The 23,163-nt window shown below is 40.5% G+C and overlaps 1 protein-coding gene across 1 annotated transcript in view; it reads left to right on the forward strand.

Annotated features, from left to right (window-relative positions):
• Positions 1-2,834: 2,834 nt before the first annotated feature.
• Positions 2,835-23,163, forward strand: part of syt7a (synaptotagmin VIIa) — a 91,858-nt gene continuing 71,529 nt past the window's right edge. Inside the window, exon 1 of the mRNA XM_059335809.1 lies at positions 2,835-3,008. Coding sequence (XP_059191792.1) covers positions 2,975-3,008 — 34 coding nt within the window. The 5' untranslated portion in view covers positions 2,835-2,974. The remainder of the gene's footprint in view (positions 3,009-23,163) is intronic.

The raw sequence follows: 23,163 nt of genomic DNA on the forward strand, positions 1-23,163 counted from the left end.
CAGACTATCTACTCCAGTGTTTACACACACGGGAGATTAGCCAAAGGCTCAGTTTACCACAATGACAAGACTTTGAAATATAGCAATGAGCACCAGCCACTGTTCTTATGCTCCTTCGAATCCCTTTCATGTGTCATGACTTGAGCTTCCACCGCGCACTATTATTAGTCCTTAATGCTTTCTAGCAAGAGGAGGAGAGAAGGTGGAGGAAAAGGTAGTCTAAGTTGAGCTTGAAGGGGGAGAAAGATGGAGGGAAGGGGGAAATCAAGAGGTGGAGACAGTAAAAGGCCGTCGATAGAAGGAGCAGAGAGCCTGAGGAAGGGAGGGGATGGTGTTGATGTGTATATAGGTCACTAAATCAATGGGAATCAGGTTTTTGAAGGGGAGAGAAGGGGGTATTTATAGATACCAGTGGAGACAGATGCATCAGTGACAGGCACAATGATGCTGGGAGCACAGGAGGGGGAAAATCTGGGAATAGACTGTGGTCAAATTAGTCTGCAGAGAATTCTCCTAACAAATGGCAAAAGATTCTCAATAGTGAACAAATAGCACGGAGCGCAGCACAAAACAAAATATAATCAAATGGAAATCACTGCAGGATGCTTTGAGCAAATGACCTTCCCAGCTTTATTGACAAAACGCAGGCAAACTGTTAGTTGCGGTATTGCTCGCAGCATTTGCATCCACATTACGGCTCAACTCATATCCTTTTGAATTGTAATCTATGATATCAGAGAGCCACATGATTGAATGGAATATTAGCTTTCTAGTTTGCAGGCTTGTAAGGAGAAGCTGCATATTTATCACTTGGGAGAGCACAGAGAGCCACTGAAAGGCTGTGCAAAGTACAATAAAAACATTACAGACCACATGATAAAGATTTCAGGTCAGAGGTTATTGCTTTATGAGCCTGCTCTGCACTGATTTCCATTTTAATATCATAGATTAATTACAGAACTTCTGTTTAAAGCATTTCTACCAAATGACAAAGTGGTGATGCTGGCCTTTTGCTGTAGTTTTAATAACTGTCATGGCTGATCCCATTTATTTTATAATGTCCCATGTCTCCGCCTGCCAGCTTCATGTGACATGAAGTTCCGTCACAAATTGGACATTTGCTCTGAGAACAAGAAGGAAAAATAATTGGAGAAATTGTTTTAAATTGCTTCCAGACTGGATTTTTTCGAGGACTAAGTCAAGGTCACAGACAAACTGTTCCATCACCACTTACTGCCTGCGTGTGATGTAAGACAGCCTGAATACTGAGTGTTAAATATTCCCATTTCTGCATCTAATTTGGAGAGTATTTGCATAGCAGTCACATCACCTTGCATCAAAAACTGGCAGAGGACAGACACGCACAATTACTCCTTGTGAGCTCTTAATCTCTGGCCTGTGCCTAATAATGTGGTCAATAAATTCACACAGGCCAGTGTCGTGAATGCAGGACCATCTGACCACCATTTGTATAAGGGATGGTGATATGGATATGCAGCAGGTGGGGCATGAGTGAGGTGACACAGGGCCAGATGGGTTTGTCTTTTCCTCTCCTTACACTGTTTACAGACACAGGATGTTGCGTTAATGACTAATTTGTCTTTGTGGTTTATGAGAGAAAGTGTTGGAAAGTAACTCAATACATTTACTTTAATATTGCACTGAAGTAGTTTTGAGATGCTTGCATAATTGCCTCTTTATAATACTGTATAATGAAAAAAAAATAACTGTATCTTTATAATAATGTTCTACTCCACATTTATTTGACAGCTGTAGTCACTAGTTGCTTTACAATTCATCAATCAACAATCCATTAATCTGTTGATTTTTTTAATTAATCAATTCATTGCTTATTTTACATATTGTCAAGTAAGTAAAAAGACCCAAAACAACCATGCTGACATCTTCCTGCCATCATATATATTTATTATTTTATCTGACAAACGTGTTCATTTTTATAGTTCAATAAATCAGAGAGAAAAAGAACAACAACAAATCCTCACATGGCTGAAGCTAGTCATCCTTTGGCGTTTTTGCTTGATAAATGACTAATCAATTATCAAAATATGTGGCAATTAATCACAATTACAGTACACAAGGCAGCACAAATTAGCTCTACATTGACATTGTACAGCATTAAAATGCTAATAAGTGTAATAATAAAACTACTATATTGCAGTTGCATTGTGCGGGAGTTTGTAAGATTTTGTTGTTTAATTTCATGCTTTAAATGTTGTGACTGTCATTTAAAGGTGCAGCATGTTATTCTGGAAAAGCTGATCAGCTATCTCTAGTATTGCATAGTGCACCTTTATCATTTTGGGGCAACGTTGGAAATAAATAATTAAACATAAAAAAATATGGCAAAATAATTTCCTGCACATTGAGATCTATTTCACACTACTTTGAATGTATTTGAGTACTTTTGTACTTTTGCTTCACTTAAAAATCCGGATACTTCTTCCTCGACTAATGAGATTGCCAATTAAGCCATGCAACTCGGGTGCAAGCTTGGTCTAAATCCCACGGGTGGGCTTTAACTGCGCTTCTCATTACATGCAAAGCAAATGCATTACAAAGCCACATCTTTTTGAAAATGACACATGGTCCCAGTTGCTAAATCAGAAAATGCACGTGGCAGGAGAGCAAACAGACTCCTGAACAGCTGCAAAAAGTCACTTTTTCCCATTTTGTCCTCTGAGCCACAGTGAACCGGTGGTTATTAGAGAGAGAGAGAGCGAGAGGAAGAGCGAGAGAGAGAGAGGGAGAGGAGAGGGAGGGAGATAGTGAGAGTCTCAAACTGGTTAGCCCACCTATCCACTAGGAGGAGAGGAGAGGCTTTTGAGGAGCAACAAAACAATAAACAGCTACTACTACAAACCACATCAGCGGAGTTCACGATACACGCCAGAAGGAGTACCAACAAATAATTGAGACAACGCCATCGTATTTGCCTCGGAGTGAAGTAATAGCCATGTATCTGAACAGGGAAGAGGACAATAGCAAAGGTAAGATCCTGTCAAGAATTGCCACTCTTTGCGAAGAGCATCCTGACAGTTTCAAGGTGTTTCATTTCTGACCCGCTGTTTCTCTTTGAGGTGGCTGCCGCACATGACAAGGTGGGGATGTACTGTCACACCACCACGTATATCTCGTTCAAAAAACAAAGAAAAAAGAAAAAAAAATGATGATTTTGGCATGGACCGGTGATGTTGGTGAAAAGTGTGGGCTGTCATTATGTAATATCAGTGCAGTTAATTGCCTCCTGGGAGGATGCTTATCATTAGCCCAAATCATGAATGTATTCCAATGCACCGTAAACGATTTATTGTGAACCTGTTGTAGACAGAGCCACTTTTTAAAATGCATTATTTTCCCCGATGTGCATTGCCTTGTGTTTGCACTGTTTTGAACATTTACAATGCCTACTTAAGGGCACCATAACACAAGGTCAAAGCCTCTAGCTACAATGAAACCCAAGTGTATATAGGTTATTTATGGTGCTCCTCAGCTTCCGACATCCTGCAACAAAAATCTGGCTACTAACGAGATGCAGCTTAATGCTTAGCGGGGAGAGATAACCGTGCAGCAGCGAGAGGGGTAAAGAGGGTACAAAGGAGGCATATTTGAGTAATCTCTCCCACGTGTTTTTGAGGCGTGATTTCTTCTCTCATCGGGTGCCCAGAAACACACTCGTCTCGTGTTCCCTGCTGTTACCATGATGCATGAATAACTCTCAGGGGTTAAGAGGTAATGCTAATTACCACCTAAATCTTCAGGTTATAAGAGAATAACACCTGCTGCTACAGAGGACTGGGGAGGAGGGAGGGGAGGAGAGGAGAGGGGAGGAGGGGGGTGTAAAAGAGCAAAAGGCAGAGTGGGAGGAGCCATTTTTGTTCATTTCCCTGTGATGTGAGATAATGTGATCTCACCACACACGGACAACAACATGATACTGTACGGGGATGTGTGCGAGCAGCAGCATCCGTGGGTAGGAAGAGGACGGTGGCTGGCCATGAGAGCAGCCCATGTATGTGCTGACTGAAATACAAATGTGGTTACTCCTTCAGAAAAAGAAGCCACAGTCATTAGTTATATATATACACACGTTTAATTGGACTCATTGTAGGCTACTTATGTAAAGAAAATATCTTTTAATGGATTTTTGTTTTATTCAGGAAGAAAGCTCAGGAAGGTCACTTTAAACTGACCTACAGAAGTCCTGACACGAAGATTAAAGGCATAGTTTAAAAGTCCTCCTACCGAACATTACCTAAGGTCATAAAGCACTACTGCAGCTACAGATGAGGTTTCATTGTTGGCTGCCTTGGTAGATATTATTATAATAATGGTTGCAGGTTGTCACTAGCAATAAGGAATGGGAATCACGAAGCATTCTGGGGAGGCGGCGCCATTTTTGGAGGATATTGTTTGTAGCAAGTGTCAGGTTTTTCTGCATGCACTTCTTTTCTCCTGACCTATAGGCTAGCCTGACCTTAATGATTCAGAGTCAATGTTGGGCAGTGAAGGCATTATGCCATAAGAAGCCCCCAGGGACTTTGAAGCCAATTTGACATAGTGGCCAAACTGTATATTTACAACTTCTGTCACATGATGCTATGGGGCCCAAAAAGACTTTCCCAGATAGACTTAAATTGTGGAAGAGATGTCTATAAATCAACAGATAGGTACACCAACTTAATATAGCCCATATTTAAGTCCAACAACCTAAAAGTTGCTAAAGTTCACTAATAGCCCAAATCAGAACAATTTACCTTCCTCCGGTCATGTGAAAACGGAGCAGTTTGGAGGTGGGGTTAGAGGATCTACAGGTATTTTGTATACAGAAGTCAAACTTTTTTGGCTTCATGCTTCGCTGAGCAAGTTTCATAGGAATTAACTGGGCCCCATCTCCAACACTGTAGCTATCCTCTTTACATCCATGAACTGTATGGGCCTACTTCAGTTATTTTTGACACTTTACCTTATGACACTTTTAACCTTATCCTCCAAAAATGTCTGACTTGCTGTTGATGACCATACATTCCCATTCCCTAATTAATTTGCTGCAGCTCCCATTTCAGTTAGGATATTATATTACATTTTGTTGTTCCCCTGACTATTCCAGAGTTCATACCTTTTCTAGGATGTCTAGATCTATGATTACTTTCATCTGACCCCACCCAAATGCACAAACATATTCGATTGGATGTCTATCAGCCAATCACAGTGTCAAAACAGCTAAAGTGGACTGCAGTAGAGCCATTCCCCCTTCTTCAGGAAGCATGGCCGACCAGTGGCCAGTGATGCAAGGAGGAAGTGTAAGGCATGTTTTGATCTATGAATCATATTGCTGAAGGGTGACTGCGTTTAAAGTGAACCTGACTCATGAACAACTCCAAAGCTGAACTAATGTCATTTCCACCAGCTTGTCCTTTATGTTAAGTGTAAAGCAGAAAATGCTAACATGTTAAAACACTAAACTAAGACAGTACTTGCTAAACATAAGCATGCTAATATTGTCACTGTGTGCATGTTAGCCGATGTTAGCATGCTGTCATTAACTCATAGCTTAAAGCACCATAGTTCATAAGAACAGCCTCACAGAGCTGCTAGCACGGCTAGCTCTCTTCTTGTTGAAGGTCAAAGAAGGATGCAAAGGGAAATGTTTGGAGCAGAACACACTATAGTTAATGGGACTTGTTGGTTAGTAGCAGCTGCCAGGTGAGTGAGGAGAATCAGTTGTGAGCATTAGTGTGATGTGCCGAAGTAATTAAAGGCAAGATGTTGCAGGGTGAATGTGCCAGAAACCTGTTGTTAGTCTTGGTAGTTATGTGGTTAAGACAGAAGGCTGATTCCAGGGATTAATGGACTGCAGGTTAAGTAGTAGAGTTATGACTAGGCTGACTACTAATGTGTCGGGGCTACTCTTAAGTAAAGAGCTCAATACGTGATTGGAACGCCTCTAATTGATTTATGTGTGTGGGTGTTCCTTTCCGCTGGGTGTTTCCCTCGCCGCACTGCTGTGGCCTTTAAATTCACACCGCGTCTCAAGGTGGAGTGGCAGGGAGATGGAGAAAGGTCTACCAGGGGTATATCGATTATGGCCTCAGAGGATTAAAGGGGGGTGAGGACAAACAGGTTGATCATATGTGAGCCTGACAATCACACAAACTCCCGGCTACTGTCAAATAAACATCTGAAATAAGACTGGATGTGGGCTCCGATCAATACTGGACTTAAAAAAGTAAATTGTAGAAAGAAGAAAGGGGTGAATGCTGGGGATAAGTGGCACCCTACTATCGTCTCTTCAGTCTGACGGCTAAATGGCTCGTTATTTATACCCGCTGGAAAACATTCAACAACTATTTAGACTACTTACTGATGTTCAAAATGCAGCAGTGTGGGCTCCTGCAGGGTTTGATTGTGGGCCATTAACAGACAGCGTGGGGATTTCAGACCATCCCGCCCACACACAGCCAACTTTTTCTCATCATGGTGAAAATAATATTTCTAAAATAATATTTGACTCCTTAATGGGGAGTTTTATTTAAGAGGTTATGTGTACTCTACTCAGCAGATGCATTTGATTTTGAAGAAAACTGTCACTAAGCTAAAAATAACAGAAATAATACTTCTATTTGTGATGGGCGTGGTAGTCATTACTTACTGTTTTACCTTTGACACAAAGACAAATATACTTTTAGAGACTAAATGCTTCAGGATTTAGACATTATAAATGGTATTTCAGAGTACTGAAACACTAAAGACGTAGAACCAGTCACTATTTCAACAGAAAGCCCATGCAACAGTTAACAGCTATTTTGAGCTGGATTTTGTAGAGTTTGCATTTATAAAACATCTTTGGTGGCTTGAAGTATTGATTCTTTTTCCAACCCTGGTTCCAAAAAAAAAGATGAGACTCTGTGTACAATGTAAATAAAGAAAGAATGCATCAAATGTGTGTATATATTTGGAATAAAACTTCTCACAAATGTAGGTTGCATAGGATTTGCCAATCGTTAGCATCCTAACTTTTTTGGAATTGTAATTAAACCCGGGGTTTATTACCTATTCTACAACCAGTCAGCAGGGGGCGATCATTTTGGGGAGCTGTCATTTCTTCCATCTGTGTATAAAGTCTATGACAATTATGCTAACTGCTTTTCTCAGTGAATGAATTACTAGTCTTCTCTGAATCAACAATATAATTTTATATCAGTGGATTTGGTTTGTGTGAGGCTTAACACATGATAGTGTGTGTTTCTCCTTTTTAACCATCACCAGCACGTGTGAAAAATCTGTCAGGCAGGCGGCATCATCACCCCATACACAAGTAGAAGACCGTCCCTACTTGTGAAATGTCTGCGCTGCACAGACTCACTTCTATTCCTATTTCAGCAGGAACTTAAGCCAGATGCTCAAGGGCTTATTTCCAGTCGAAACACAGTGCAGTTTTCAGCTTGTCAAACAGCAGGGGACCAGTAAATGAAGAGCTTTCCAGCCTCATCTATTGATGACTGTTTTGATGAACTGACTGCAATAGATTTGTTGGACGGGAGCTGATGCCTATATTGATCGATTTTGCCGAGGGACAATGGCTCAGGTACAGGTTAGGTTTGGGCCCACGTGTTCTGAGAGGGAACCTGTGGTTGACTGACTTCATGTATTATGCATGTAATCAGCCTGATCTGTATAACTGACAACAAGAGGTGGATCAGTAAAACAGCTTTATGGCCTTTCATCTCGGTGGAGCAATGCCACCTCAGGACATTTTCCCCTGCAGAGTCCAGTCCAGTCTAGTGCAGAACAGTACATAAAAGTCTAAATATAATGAAGAAATCAGAGTAGAGCTTCAGTTGTTTTCCGATGCAGCAGTATTATTCTTCAGTGTGTCGACATTTTGTTATCTCCCTCCTCTTTGTGGTGCTAAGTCTGGAGTTTGTGCATCAGGGACAAATTGCCCTAAATTTATTTGATGTGTGGTCCTGTACTCTGTCTGGCATCCCACACTATCTACCACTTGAATATGATCTATAGTAAAACGTCAGGTCCACTATTGATTTAGGTGAATGCTAGCCTTCGATTTGGGCTGGACTCTAAATCTCCCGGCAGGGGTAAACAATCTAACTGACGTAACTTTGGCATGCGGAGCCTGCAATAAGAGAGATCCTAAGATTTTTTTTGGCATCTTGGCAGATAAATTGGCAACCTTTAAAATGACGGATATGATTAAAAAGAAGGAATACAGTGGATGTTAAAAAAATAAACTTTTAGAAAATAGTTTATGGACATTTTGCTCTGTTCCAAGACTGACTGAACTAATTCTGACCTAATTGCTCTGTTTCAGCCACACTAATGGCTCTAGAGATCACTGCTTTGGTCCAACTATTGGATGGATAGCCATGACATTTTGTATATACATTCATGGTCCTCAGTGGGTGAATTTTAATCATTTTGATGCTTCTATAATATTTAAATCAAAAGCCATCATCAGGTCAAAATTCAAATCTTTTATGACAAGAAACCATAAAACTAGCCTGGCACTTGAAGAGTGCAGACTTCCACCAAGGCCACCTCTATGTCACAATGTTAACCACAGTGAACCCCCTGGACACACAAGCCCATTATGGGCTCCGCCAATTGTCATGAAAATCATGCCAGGAGTCTTTCCACAATCTCGCTGTCAAACTGATAAACCTCCTTGGTCGAGCTAACTATTCACATCCCCATTAGCCTCAGCCGTATTTTGTGTTTACTGCTAATGTTTACTCTAGTAAACATTTTGCATGCAAAACATTAGCATTAGCAACAGTTCAGTTGTTGACATTCAAACTGTTAGTTCAGTGGGTCTCAAACTTTGTTTGCATGGCCTCCCTTTTAGTAAATAAAAGTATTTTCAAGCCCCCCAGCGAACGCTCACACAACAACACACTGTGGTCTCTCTGATTCATCATCTGCTTTACATGTACATTGCAGTCCTTTCACGAATTTATCCGTATTTTGCAAGCAATGCAAAACCACGGCAAAACTCCCCCTGCTGGGGGTTGTACCCCCCACTTTGGGAACCACTGGATTAGTTGTTTGAGTATGTTGATTTGATGAATCAACAGAAAATCTTTGGGGGTTTGGGACCGACAAAACAAGAGATTTAAAGACATGACCTGGACTGGGATGAACATTTTTTCCCCTATTTACTTTGAGAAAATAATTAACAGATTAAATAATCAAATAAAAAAATAAAAAAAACAATCGCTTGTTGCAGCCCCAGGTGGCAAACATTATGCCTGCTAAGCATTAGCATGTTAGCAGGCTGATATGCTCTTATAATCAAAGCTGTGGTTAGAGCCTTTGTATAGGTGTGATTTGCTGTAGCCAAGGCTAAATGAAATGGCCTTCATTATGTCCTGGTTTTTCTTGGTATGCTGGGTTGGTGGTGTATGACAATTCTTGGTATGCATCAAAGGATTTTAACTGCTTAGGAAATGAAATGTGAAACGGGGGGAATCGTGGGGAGTCTTTAACATGGTGTGAAGTAAAGTGTCAGCAGTAGACTGTGAGTTCTTAACCTCTTTGTTATTATTGCCCTGTAGAAATTGATGATGTCCTTCTGCTTCATGGCTGTTTTACTAATGTGGGATGGGAAATTATTTGGGGGGATTGCTGTGGCAGTCTTGTAATGTCCATGCCTCTTAGAGCAAAATGAATTGAAAAAGGAGCTGTGAGAAAAGGTATTGCTGTGGGCTTAACTGCAGCATTCAACAAGTCTATGTTTCTGTGATCAAACGTAAAAGGAAGATTACTGGAGATATTCATTCACGATGCCCTCTATTTTCTCTCCTAATGTTGTTTAAAGCATAAAGCCGCCGCCAGCTATTCTGTGGTCCTGTCAGCTCGCTGTATCGATATCAGATGCAGAGAAGAAAATGTCATATTTTACAGCAAATTAAACGCAGATTCAGGATTCAGTCTGTGAGCATCAGATTGGTGAACACAATCACAGCGGAGACCTTTAGAGATGTAAGGTACATAAACTGGCACAGGAATATCGTAATTGTAAAGCGCTTAATCAGCCTGTTTGACATTTAATAGATCGCTCCATCACTCGAGCTTAAGTTTATTTATCTCTGAATGCATAGTCAAACTGTTAACAACTCCAACTTATTATAAAGATGTATGTTGTGAACTGAGCCATTGGAAAGAATCTCAAGGATGACTGGAGTCAGAGGAACAGCTACAGTGCTGCCATGGAGGCAATTAGATGCTTTTGTAGGAACACCTGCAATGAAAGTCATATTTGGACCTGCTGCTTCACTGTTCCACTGAGAGAGCTCATCATCCTCCCTGGTGAAACAGGAAGCCGTATCAGCTGATTAGAGCGAAGCCTAATCGCACTTTGAATCATCAAGCAATATGCGCTGCAAAGAAATTGCATTTGTAAAGAATAGGGAAAAAATGACTTTTTATTGATTACGATACGATTTTGAGACCGATTCCAATTTTAAAGAGGAAGAATGAACTGATTACTGATACGGCAGCTTATGTGATTTTTGAGCTTGAATGAAAATAGACCTTTTCTGTCTGCACGGTGCACTGATTTTACACTAATATGAGTATGCAAAGGTACTCAGAAGGCTGTTTTCTTTAAACTAATGACTTCATTAAATATTTCATGTTATCATGCATTCAGTGTTTCACAACATCAACCAATTATAGAAATGAATGCTGAAAAAAAAAAATGTATAGTAAAATAAACACAAGTATGTTCAGTATCAGTCAGTTGCTGACCATTTAAATAAAGAATAAATAAAAATAAAATAAATAAATAGTACTATATGGTTAGTAATGGTCAATTGCTCACAATTTAAATACAAAAATACATATAAATAGCTAAATGTAAGTGTATGTTCAGTATCAGCCAATTGCTGACCAATTTAATAAAACATAATATAAATAGCTAATATTCCTATACCTTAAGCATCAGCCAGTTGGTGACCAAATTAAATAAATAAATAATAATAATAATAATAATAATATAAATGGCTAAATATTATTCCTTCTGTTTCATTTGCTGACCGTTTAAATATAGTAGAAAAACGAATAATATGAATAGCTGAATGACATAATTTTAAATCACCCCATTGCATTATATACAGAGCATTATATGTTTAAAAGGTTTTCATATCATGCCTATCAGAAAACAAATATGCCGATTCTAATACTGATATGTCGGTGGCTGATATCGGTCAGGCTTTATTGATCGCCCTGCAGAATAGTTGAAGTATCACACTTACATAACTTGAAGTAAGTCTTATGTAATGTGCAGCAATGCTGGATGTTAGAATTTCTTTTTTTAGAGTATTACACTTATTTGACCTCATATTGAATTAATGATTAAAGTCCTGTTGTTTATTTTTCCACAGTATAATTAGTAAGACAGGCTGCATATTTAGGACTTGTTGATACAGTTTTTCTGATGGTGGACTCTCAGCTGACTGGATTGCGGAGGAGGGGGAGGTCTCTTACTTCCCCTCTCTCTGCCATGTTCTGTCCCTTTCTCCTCTGTGTCTTTGGGAGGAGGAGGGTGAGGAGGAGGAAAAAGGACAGCGCCGGTTAACATCAGCCGGTTGGGGGAAGAGTGATAGAAAGCAAGAGGTAGAGAGGCAGACAATAGAGTGGAGGCGAGCGTGAAAAGATGGAGAGAGCAGGAGAGACAGAGGGAGAGGCAGAAGCAAAGAACAAGCCCTGGAGTGCTAGCCAGTCAAGGTCACACAGAGGAGAGGAGGCCTTGCGTGTGTGTGTGTGTGTGTGTGTGTTGAGGGAAAAACAGTGGGGAAGGGAGGCCTACATAGTAAAGAATGAAGGGTTGGTGACAGTGGATTGGTTTAGTCTGTGATCGGGGATTTTATGGGGGAGGGATGAAGAAAAGAAGCAGAGGAGGGAAAGAGAGAGATGAAAAGAGCTTGTAACATGGCTTCACAACACTCTTTTAATGCTTAATAGCATCTTCAGCCCTGTGTGTATGACAGGAACGGCTTAATAAAAGTGTAACTTTTAACATGTCAGACAGTGGTGGTAATGTTTATGATCGTGTGTGTGTATGTAGAGGGAACGTCTCTGTGTAGGTTGTTGCGTAATTGGTCCAGTCGTGTCGATCCATGTTCTCTCTGCAGTCTCTTTCTTTTATTCTCCCTGTTGCTTGACCCCCCCCTCTTAAACACTCGATGACCCAGCTTCGACTTTCAGTAGGTGCCACGACTTTCTGGTTAATGCAAAGCTCTGCAGGTACCACGTTTCTGTCCTCTGCATGCAAAGAGACAAGGGGAAGAAAACATTAATCTCATCCAGAGAACTTGCTCTAGTTTTGATTAGTGATAGAGAACGAGGGACTATTGCATAATGGATAGCCCGGTGCTTGTCATCTTAGGATCAAGTGTTTTGAAAGCAGGATTGTGGTTTGCTGAGAACATCCTTTATTCGGTTATCCTAGCAGCATGCAGGGAGTCACTTGGAAATGTGATCACTGCTGTCTCTTCAAACATATTAGCCCTGTTTGCATCTCACACCCAGGAGAGATTACGCGTGCAAGCAGTTGCCATAGTGTTTTGGAGCACCAAGGTGCTGATGTGAAAGATCTGAGGTGGCTCGCGTGCTCTGTGACATTATCTCTCCGGAGCAATGGTGTGTGGAGTTGTGATAACGTATGATGACTTTGTTTGCAGGAGGTCAAGAGTTCACCCTGTGGGTGGCCCCCTGAGGTCACTCCCAGCTCTTACTGTCATTGTTGCACAAAGCCTCAGACTTGATGCCCATTTATGCTATTTTATTTGACTTTTTTTGAGAAATCTCCCTTTATGTCATGCTGAGACGCATTTACCACCACTAATCCTCACATTAAACCCCCAGTGGTCACACAATCGCATTCAGTTGAAGACTCTCGGTGAATTCTTGGCAAATTATCCTGTTGACAGACATCATTACCATTCCAAGGAGTAATTAATCTTTCCACACCATGATTTTACACAGATGAAGAGTAATAGCTTCTGTAATAATGGGTTCAAAGCGTTTTGACAGCTAGAGACTGTAATTGTACTCATCTTGAACACTCGGAGCGGAGCTGACCTACGGTGGCTGCTACTGTACGGATGACCCTTCATGTTTGTATTATTATATTGGACAGCTGATTGAATAGAGACAGACAGAAAACTAGGGGAGAGAAACAGGAGTATGTTGTGCAATAAAGGTCCCCCAGCTGGATTCGAACCAGGGACGTCGCTGCCAGTACACTGTATCTTCTGAACCATCAACCATCCACAAGGGCATCCCGACTCTTAGCTTTGATTGGAGAAAAAAAAAATGCTCCAAGTCATTAAAGTAATACGCTTAAGGAGCCAGAATACTCAGTCAGAACTGCCTGTTGGATGGTCTAATAGTTTCTGATACCTCACACAGTCTTTAATGCACAGTATGTAATTTATGCTGCTATGGGGTTGCTCAATCAAAAGAATAATAATGAAGAACTGTTACTGAGTATAATATAATTATTTAAAAATGTATGATTTACAATTTGTCTCTGGTGCGTGGTATTTTCACGTAAAGAAATGCTCCATTTTCTTGAGAATATTATCGATTATCTGGGTTTTAACATTACTGGAAACTGTAGGGATAATGTTATTGCACAACTCAACAGAATATATAATATAGGTGTAGTCATTTATAGACATTTTAATGTGATAATATTGCATATTATCCCTTTAATGCTAAGCTAAGCTAACTGGCTGTTGCTTTTATATTCAGCTGGCAGACATGTCACGAGAGGGGTATCGCTCCTCTTATCTAACTATTGGAAAGAAAGCAAATTAGCATATATCCACAAAATTTTGACTATTCTTTTAAAGGAAAGCCAAGAAGCCACTTAGTTCCACTTTATTAGTGAAAGGTATAATAAGGAGGAAAGGTATACAGGAAAAGTGATGCTTGCACAGCTGTGTTGAGACAGGTGTGCAGGAAAAAATGAACAGTTTAAAGAAATAAAAGAAACAAAAAAAACCTCCCACACACTGTTGGAAAATTTATTGAGAACATAAGATTATAAAAAAGTGTTGACAGTGTTGAAGACCAGTATTTTGTGAAAAAAAAAAAAGAAAGAAAGCCAGGTGTAAAACTGTAAAGCAGTTTTTTATTTATTTTTTATACAAAGCAAATGTTTTTACTGGAGATACATCACGCTGTTTGCTTCAGTACAACATGTTCCACAAGTTTGTGTGTGTGCTTGAGTATTAATTCCTGTGTTTGTGTGTGTGTGTAGCCTCACTGTCTCTTGGTATTTAGCAAAAAAGTGTGTGATTTTGTGTGAGCCACCCTGTATCTGGCAAGGTAGTCAGACTGACAGATTGGGCTGTATGAGTGCCATCTCCTCGGCTTGGCTGCCTGAGCGTTTCTCCCCCGTTCCTCCTTCCTCTCTCCTTCCTCCGTCCGTCTCATCTAACTGTTACCCTGCTTCAGCGGTGAGCAGCAGGGCAGGAGATATTTTCCCTTCATTTGCCTTATCTAGCTTGCTGTATAGGTAGGCCCTCTCCCTGGATTAAACCCACTCACTGTTCCATAACTGTAGCTACAACACCTGATGGATCAGCCGTCCGGGCTGTCTCCCTGCAGTCGAGCCAGGGACGAGGCTTGTGGCAGTGTGAGGTTAAATGCCGGAGATGGCAGCGTGCGCTCTGTGTGTCCTTGCATTAGTCCTCTCCATTAGTGCTCAGGACTAGTTAGAAAATACATGCATACTGTAGATGGAGAAGAAGAAGAAGAGGGAGCTATTGTTCTGCAGAACTGAACAGACAGGAGGCGGACTCATTACAAGGACATCATGATGTCACCCATTGCTTTGTGGACTATGGTTCTGATGCCTTGAGTTTGGCATTTTGGCCGTTAGCATCTTGTTTTCTGGAGCCACAAGTGACCATATTTAGACAAGAGGCTGGCGCTGGGGAGGAGGACACTAGGTTAGCGAGTGTCCTCTCCTTAGAGTGTCTTTAAATTCAACGTAACACTGAACAAGACGTTTTTAGGCCACCAAAATGTTATCTTTCATGAAGTGAAAACATGCTGTGAAAGGGTCAGAGATCTAAGAATAAGCACAGAGCTCAGCATGGTCGCAAAATAGCCCCAACCTCTTCCAGTGGAATTTCGGACAAAATATGTACGGTAGTCAGTGGCGAGAAACTGCATGTAAATTAAAATGGTAATGCATGTCAAGAAAGTCAGTTTATTGTTGTAGCTTTTAATTTTGTGTGAAACTGCTCAGTGAACTTCATCTCAGCAAACTGTGACTTTCTTGACTTGCAAAATTATCTCTTAAATTGACAAACATCATATATGGTGGTGTAAGAACTATTCAGATCTCTTACTTAAGTAAAAGTTCTGATACCACACTGTGAAATTACTCCACTAGAATTAAAAGTCCTGCATTGAAACTTACTTGTAATGCAGTATCAAAAGTAAAAGTATTTGTTATGCAGAATGGCCCCACTCAGCTTGTTTATATATATACAATATTTATGTAAGCAGCATTTTAATTTTGTAAAGATAGAGTTCATTTTAACTAGGTTTAATTAAAAAAAGTCTCATCACTTTAAATTGTTCATATTTTTATGTTAAATCTTGACCTGAAAAGTAACTAAAGCAGGCAGCTAAATGTAGTGGAGTAGAAGTATAAAGTTACATAGGTAGTACCTCAAAATTGTGGTTACATTCCATCACTGATCATATGTTTAATTCATGGCACAAATCAAACACAGACTGGAAACTAGCATTTGAGACCATAAACTCGTTAGGAAAATATTTACTGAAGTAATAAATCAGTAAAAACTAAGGTGTGTGTGTGTGTGTGTGTGTGTGTGTGTGTGTGTGTGTGTGTGTGTGTGTGTGTGTGTGTGTGGTGAGTTCACACAAACTGTTCACACTCTTGGTTTTAGTTGAACCATAGTGACAAAGATAAAAAAGATGTTCAGCTGTCAGTGTGTCCTCATTTTGCTCTTTTTCATTTTGGTAAATTAAAATGAAATAGATAACATTTCAGCGGATGCATTTACACAGTTATTATGTTTCTCATCTGCTTTAGTTATATCTATCCATTTGGGCAGATAAGGCGTTTCAAAATTGGCTTCCTTTGAGCTTGTGGTTCCCCACTGGAGCTCCTTGTAGAGAATGGGATGGAGGGAGCATGGGGGAGTGGAGGAGGAGGAGGAGGAGTAGGAGGAGGAGCAGGCAGAGCAGGGAGTAATGAGCCCAGGCAGCAGGGACAGATGATGTGGGAAAACCTGACACAGACAAAAGAAATACACAGACAAACATGTCTAAACTGAAATATGGATTCACATGATTAGGAAATAGAAAACCTGTAGAGGGAGGGGGCAGATAGGGGGCTCCATCAGCTTAACGTTTAGCTAAAGAAAAGCGATGCTTAGCCCATTCACGGTGTAAGTGAGTACCTGTTATGAACACAAAAAGATCAAATTACTGATACCAACAGCTGGGAGACTCTTGTTATTGTTCTCTCTCCTCCCACTCCATCTCCAAAAATGATCTGGATTACTGTTTTCGTCGCTCCTCTTGATTCCCCACCCGTCATCTAACTTTTCATGCGGCCGCAGGCTTATCATCCTATGTTTGCCTTGGCAGCGGCGTGAATTGGTGCAGCTGGAAGAGCACAATGAATTGGATGCAAGCAATTGTGCATGCATGGGAGTGAGCTGAGAGAGCTCAGCCCCAGACTCAGTAGAGCTGAGACACACCAGATTGAGCTGGCTCGTCCAAGCAGTACATTTCTGATTGGTCTGGGCTACAAAGCTGAAATGTGCCTTTTGTGCCACTGGTCCACAAATCTGACATGCTATAGAAATATCCCTCACTGTTTTTCTCTCTCACGCTAATGAACAGCTGTGCTTTTTACATCCATAGATCATTTTTCATGGACGCAACAGTCATTGATTAATGCCAACCGCCCTGAGACCCTTCTTAGTGATTATAGCTCTCGGGCTTGGGAGGGGCTGCTGATACTCTTAATGAGTCATAAAAGGCGAAAAATTATACACTCCAATAGTCTTGACATTGGGTGATATTTCAATATTTGGTCACTCACTCTCGGAGTCTATTTGCCCACAGAGTTGGCACACGCTCAAATGCCCTCAGACACGCATTTGCACAAGTAAACAGAGAAATCTTGACTTTCCAGTCCCATGGTGTGTTCCATGCGCTCTGGATATTTGGGTACAGGCAGGCTCCTGCTGCACAGCCCGGAAAAACAAACATGCAGGTCAAACAGAGAGCTCCCAGAATGCACTGTGATTCAGCTCAGCTCACTCGCCACCAAAATAAGCATGTTGATTACATAATCAAAACAAGAAGCCTGAATGCCAAAAACCACTATAAAATAATTGTCATGCTATCATCCAGAGTGCTGACTCTACAGTGCATCCTGCCTGTGGTGATGTTCCTTCCTGGGTGCTAATGTGTGCGGGCTGCTATATGAGACTGATTGTGCTAAATTATGTTGTCTTATATGTGATTATCCACTTGATAATGACAATGCATTGTTTGCCCACCAGTGACGGTCAGCACACTGTTAACGAGATGATGGAGGTCTTCACTTGTTAATTGAGCTATCATAGAGCGGGATAATGCATTCATAGGACGTCATAGTATCTGCCTCTCACACCATCTTTCCCTGGGGTATATCTGTTCCTCCCTTGTCTCGAGTCCATTGCCCTCTAAAGCACACTGCTTAATTACAGAGCAACAGAGGGAGGAGGTGAGGACAAAGTGGGAGAAACGAGCAAAAGCCAGAAATACGCAAGAAGGGGCTTTAAGCATGGAGCTGGAGGAGGTCAAACGGGCGCACGAAAACAGCTGTGAGAAACCGATGCCGGATAGGGAGAGTGTTCATAATTAGCATTGTTTTAGGACTAGCATTTCTTAAAAAATTACAGTTAATATTTTTTGATGGCTGCACTCTGTGATCCCCACTGAACAGGCTCTGACTCTGAGGCAAACACACAATGACTGCACATCAGACATGGCTCAGGATTGACAGGCATGTGGCTCCCAGCTTCCTCCGACAGTCTTCCTTCTTCTTAAAGTGCCTGACAAACCTCATTAGGGCTGTTCACGCAGGCACTATTGACATGAGACATACCAAGGAAGGGTCATGGATAAAACATGAGTCGCCCAAGGTTAGAAAGCAAAGCCTACACATGGGTCCGTGGCGGTGAATGAGCTTTTACCTAAACTGTAAACACGCATGCAATGTATGTGTGGTAGATAAAGTACAATGAATATTCAATGTATCGCGGCTTGTCCTGCGTGAGATTTGGTAAAGAACTACATCATGAACATTGAGTATAAATTGTCACATATACTTTGTGTAAGCCGCCAGCATACACACTCCTCCCGCCCACCCTGACCACTCTCCTGGGCCAGTTTGTGTGACATATGAAGCGTGTGTGTTTGTATCTGGAGGGAAGCAGGAGACAGGGAAAGAGACTCTAGAGGGACAGAAGTGAAGCGCCAAAGCAAGTTTATATGTGATATTTTGACTTATCATAGTACAACCACTATTCCAAAAAGTTGGGAGCGCTGTTGAGCCACTTTTCCGTAAAACGTACGTTTGTCACGTCATCATGGTAACTACATCCCTTTCCAGCATTTACATACATTTTCTTACTTTTTAAACTTTCTTTTGTAACACCTAGCCAGGAAGTTTTTTGTCCTAAACCTAGATCAGCGGTTTGTATCCTAAATTTAACAAAACTGCAGCTGATCTTACTGATGTCTGGAGTGAGTTGGATATTGCTAATAAAATTTGCAGGATTGCAAGATCCAACTTCCCAAAAGTTCCTGTACGATATGTATGCAAGCCTGTTCTGAGCAGGGCTGTCACAGTTTTAATTATAAAATTAGAAATCGACTAAACTGAGCTTTTAATTTCAATTATCGATCTGCAAATCCCTGAATGTGACCATATGACCTTAATGTGTTGCATTCCAACAACAAATATGTTCCATAACACTCAATAACCATGTAGGCTATATTTTAAAAAGAAGAATTAGAAAAAGTAAATTACATTTGTCAGGGCATGAAACCATCATCTGATCATCCTGACGAATAAAGACTCTACCAATGGCAGAGCTTTCAATGCTGGAAAAAAGAGAAAGTTTAGGTGAAAATTACATAAAAAATAATTGAATTCTGACCTTTAAAATTGTCTAATAGAAATTGTGAGAAGCTCTAAGTGAACAAATAAAGAATTAAAATCTGCAGACCCTCTAGAGACATTGAGCTGTTCATTTAACAAGCCTGTGTGTGACATTACCTGGTTTGAATAAATACGCTTTTGTTAAATTAACTTGGTTGTGATTTGAAGTTTAAAATCATTCCAATGGAAACCACTAATGCATATAAACAAGAATATTTTAATGGATACACATGTTGCAGGGACTATTGGAATAATCCTACTGGTGTGATTGTATGCATCAAATGGTTATATTTAAATAAGAGATTGAGATTGAAAATGTTGAGCTATATATTGCTATAAAGCCTACAAATACTGCGATATTATTTATAGGCCATGTTGCCCAGCCCTGTGTGGTATTTACCGTCAGTCCCTGGTGCTGTGTTACATGTCGGTGTTTGAGGTGTAAAGATGATGGGTTCTGTTTTAATAACAGCGGGGATATTATCATTCTGTGCACTCCCCTCTGTTTTAGTCCAACTCCCAGAGCCACGTTCACACCCTCTCCTTTACTCCTCTGAAATATTAATATAATGTAATAGGCTGTTTGTATTAAATATTTAATTCTGTGTCATATTTGCATCTCATAAACGTCTGGTCAGTATTACTTGAGATTACCTTTGAAATTTAAAAACATGCAGGGCTGGGACAGAATAAGACTGGCGGAGGAGAAGAGGAAGGTCGGCAGGGGAGGGGAGCATGGAGTGTGTGAGCTGGGAATCGCTTCGGGAAGTTCACTGAAAATGCTTCTTGTGTCCTTTTGACTGCTCCATTTTCTTCTTCTTTCTCTAAACACAGCGCTCTGTGCTCTCCCTCCCTCTGTTTATTACCTACTGTTTGCAGCAGCACTTTGTGTAATGTGCTCCAGACAGATTTGACAGGCTGGATGTGGACCATAAAATACCTCCTGTTAGAGTACTATCTACCAAGAGATCTCAAGCCCAGGTACCTGGAGTCTGGGAGGTTTATGAGGAAGAGGGGAGAAATCAACAACAAGAAGAGGGACAAATGAATCCTGGTTCATGAGTAAACCAGGAAGTTTAATTTTATAAACTTGGCTTTCATTTAAGGTAGAATAGCAAAACTAGTGCAGAGCTCGTTCAGAATGAGACAACTGTTTGGCCTCTGGTAAAACTGCTTGCAGCTTTTTTGAGAACTGCTCATCCAAGCTAAAACACTGGAGACTGTAGTCATGTTTGATTTGCACGAGAAAAGCTTGATGGAAACACCCAAGTTTTACTAGTTTTGTTTTTTTAACACCCTTTTTATTTGGGTTTTCAGAGTTGTCATATTTGAAATATTTGGTATATCCATATATATTAATGACACATATAAACACCAAAGAGTACAAAACAAACAATAAAAAAACAAAAACGTGAGAGGCGACAGAAATGGAAGAGGGAATCGAATAGCTCAGTGCTGTATTCTATTAACATCAAGTAAAATTGCGGGTAGTGTTGGTTTGCTTTTGTTGAAGTTTTACTAGTTTTTACGCTCACTTGAGGTGTTTTTTGTCTCTTTTGAGAAAAAGTTAATGCGCTAAATGGGAGATGGAAACACTTTTCCCCCGAATATGTGAACAAACATTGAACTCACATGACTGATCAGCTTTTTATGAGCTAACATGAAAGAACAATTATAAGTTGTCCAATTGAATCCAGTTCCGGAAGACTTTTCCATTTTCTCTTTTGTTGTTGATTTTTCTCTCGCATAATCTCTTTTTCTTCTGTCAACTGGCATATTAGCCTACGGCAATACATGACACTGCCATCTTCATACAAAAGCACATTTATGCAGCTTTGTTTTTTCGCTCTTAACCAGCTGATGGAAACGTCCCTGATTCTTTAGCTTCAACTTTAATGGAAAAAACGGCTTGTGCTTCTTCAAGTGCTATCAGTGCTAGCATATGAGCATCATCTATTAACAGCAAGCTTTTTGGGGCCGGAAAACTTTTGAGAACAAAAGCGTTCATTAAGAAAGTTGCATGTTTGAGTATGCTACGATGTTACATCCCTCCTCTCTTTATTCATCTTTTCTTGAATGCACAAGTGCTCATAGTTCAGCGGTGGGGTCACCTTTATATTTGTCAAAACTATTGATACTTTTTTCAATATTCAGTGTTGATTCAATAGTATCGAAAGATTTAAGCTATTCAAAAAAGATATCTAAAATCAGATTTTCAACCCAAGACTGCACAGATGAAGCATAAGAAAATAAGCCATGTTAATGGGTTCAGTGACTTTTTTTTCTTTTCTGCAGGTTATTCACATCCTTTTATTTGTGCCTAGGACTTTTCCTTTCTTTGTTATGATATAGAAAAACGTATCAAGTACCATTTTTATGCCAGCATTGGTTTGAAGTATAGAATTATAGTATAGAGTCAACCTTTGTTCCCTTGACTACACAGTGTACATAATGCACTATTAATAATAGTATAACTGTAGATGTCTTTGGCTTGCATTCAACACTGTATGAAGATAATCGTCTGAACGGTTGGACAGAAAGGCAGACGGACAGACTTCTTTCATTTTAGTTGGAGTCTAATGAAGCAACATTTCTAATAGAAATGTCCACGCACATTAACTCTGAGGTTGAAAGAACACAAAAGCACAACCGTTTCATGCTGTGTTGTGTTTTCAGAATAACTTCTCATGAGCTCAGTGTCCTGAGTGGTTATATTGGACTGTGACCATCTTTATAGTACTGACCTGAGGTTATTACTGCGTGCAGTGATGAGGAAGGAAAACCTCATTGCGTGCAGCCATTGTCGTGCTGTTTCATTGGTTTGAGGCGGTGCTGTTGGATGTTGAAGCCTAATGTTAAGCGCTCGATGCGCCACCTGTTGGATGCTGCTCTGCAATCTGATTTGGGACTGGAGACCTGCACGTCTGATTAAGCCACATGTTGAACCACCTGCATCGTTTTCATTTACAGATGTTGCATTCTGCTTTGTACATTTTTATTGTATGGAATATTTAGCCACACAGCTGTACTGTTTGATGGCATTTTAGGATTAATTGGAAGAAACGTGGAAGCTGGAAGTTATAACCAGTCCTTGTATCGTAACAATTGCATTTCAAGGTCGCACTGAAGTATTTGCAGGAAACAGCTGCATGGCAGAGTTAATTTTAAGTTTGAAAACAGACATGGAATCACATACATGCTAATAATCCTGCAGGCATTCTTCCTCCTAAACACGAGTAGACTTTGGGAAGAATTTCCGAGAAATGCTGGGATCTTAGGGCTGGGCTTTTGGCTCCGTTTGCATTTCCAACCAAAATGCTTGTTATCTGATCACCAGCGAGCTCTAAACACAGGTGTAATTGCACCCACACAGCTTTGAGGCTCTTCAGGGATTGAATCGCTCAAACAGCATTCAAAGGGGGTCAGTGATGCATGTGACTGCATATTTAATGTAACGTGAAAGCAAGGGCCGAGGGGGTCATCCTCAAACTTTGTACAACATGCACACAGCACGACAAGTTGTTTGTTTGTGGCATAGAGCATGGACAGCGTTTTTTGAAGGGGATTCATGAGGGGAGGAACCAAACAACATTTGTTGTCTCTGTGGTTGAGCACAAATGTGTTTTTCTGTTCAGCAGCGGTTGCAGTTTCCCCACAAACAAAATCAAATGTGAGCCAGGAAGCAATGTAGTCACTTTTAGACACATTCTGATGCCAAGTGTGATTTGCAGCTCAATCTAGACACATTTTGTGCTCATAGTTGGTCTGAAGAGGGCATGAAACACATGTGGAAGGGCTGTTCTCTGACAGGATTATCGGCCACCAGACACAGCAATAAGGCCAAGTTGGATTTGTCAGAATAAGGCCAGCTGGAAAAGGTAGAAAGTACATGTACTATAAAACACAATTTT

The sequence above is a fragment of the Centropristis striata genome, chromosome 6, assembly GCF_030273125.1.
Source record: "Centropristis striata isolate RG_2023a ecotype Rhode Island chromosome 6, C.striata_1.0, whole genome shotgun sequence".
Classification (NCBI taxonomy): Eukaryota; Metazoa; Chordata; class Actinopteri; order Perciformes; family Serranidae; genus Centropristis; species Centropristis striata.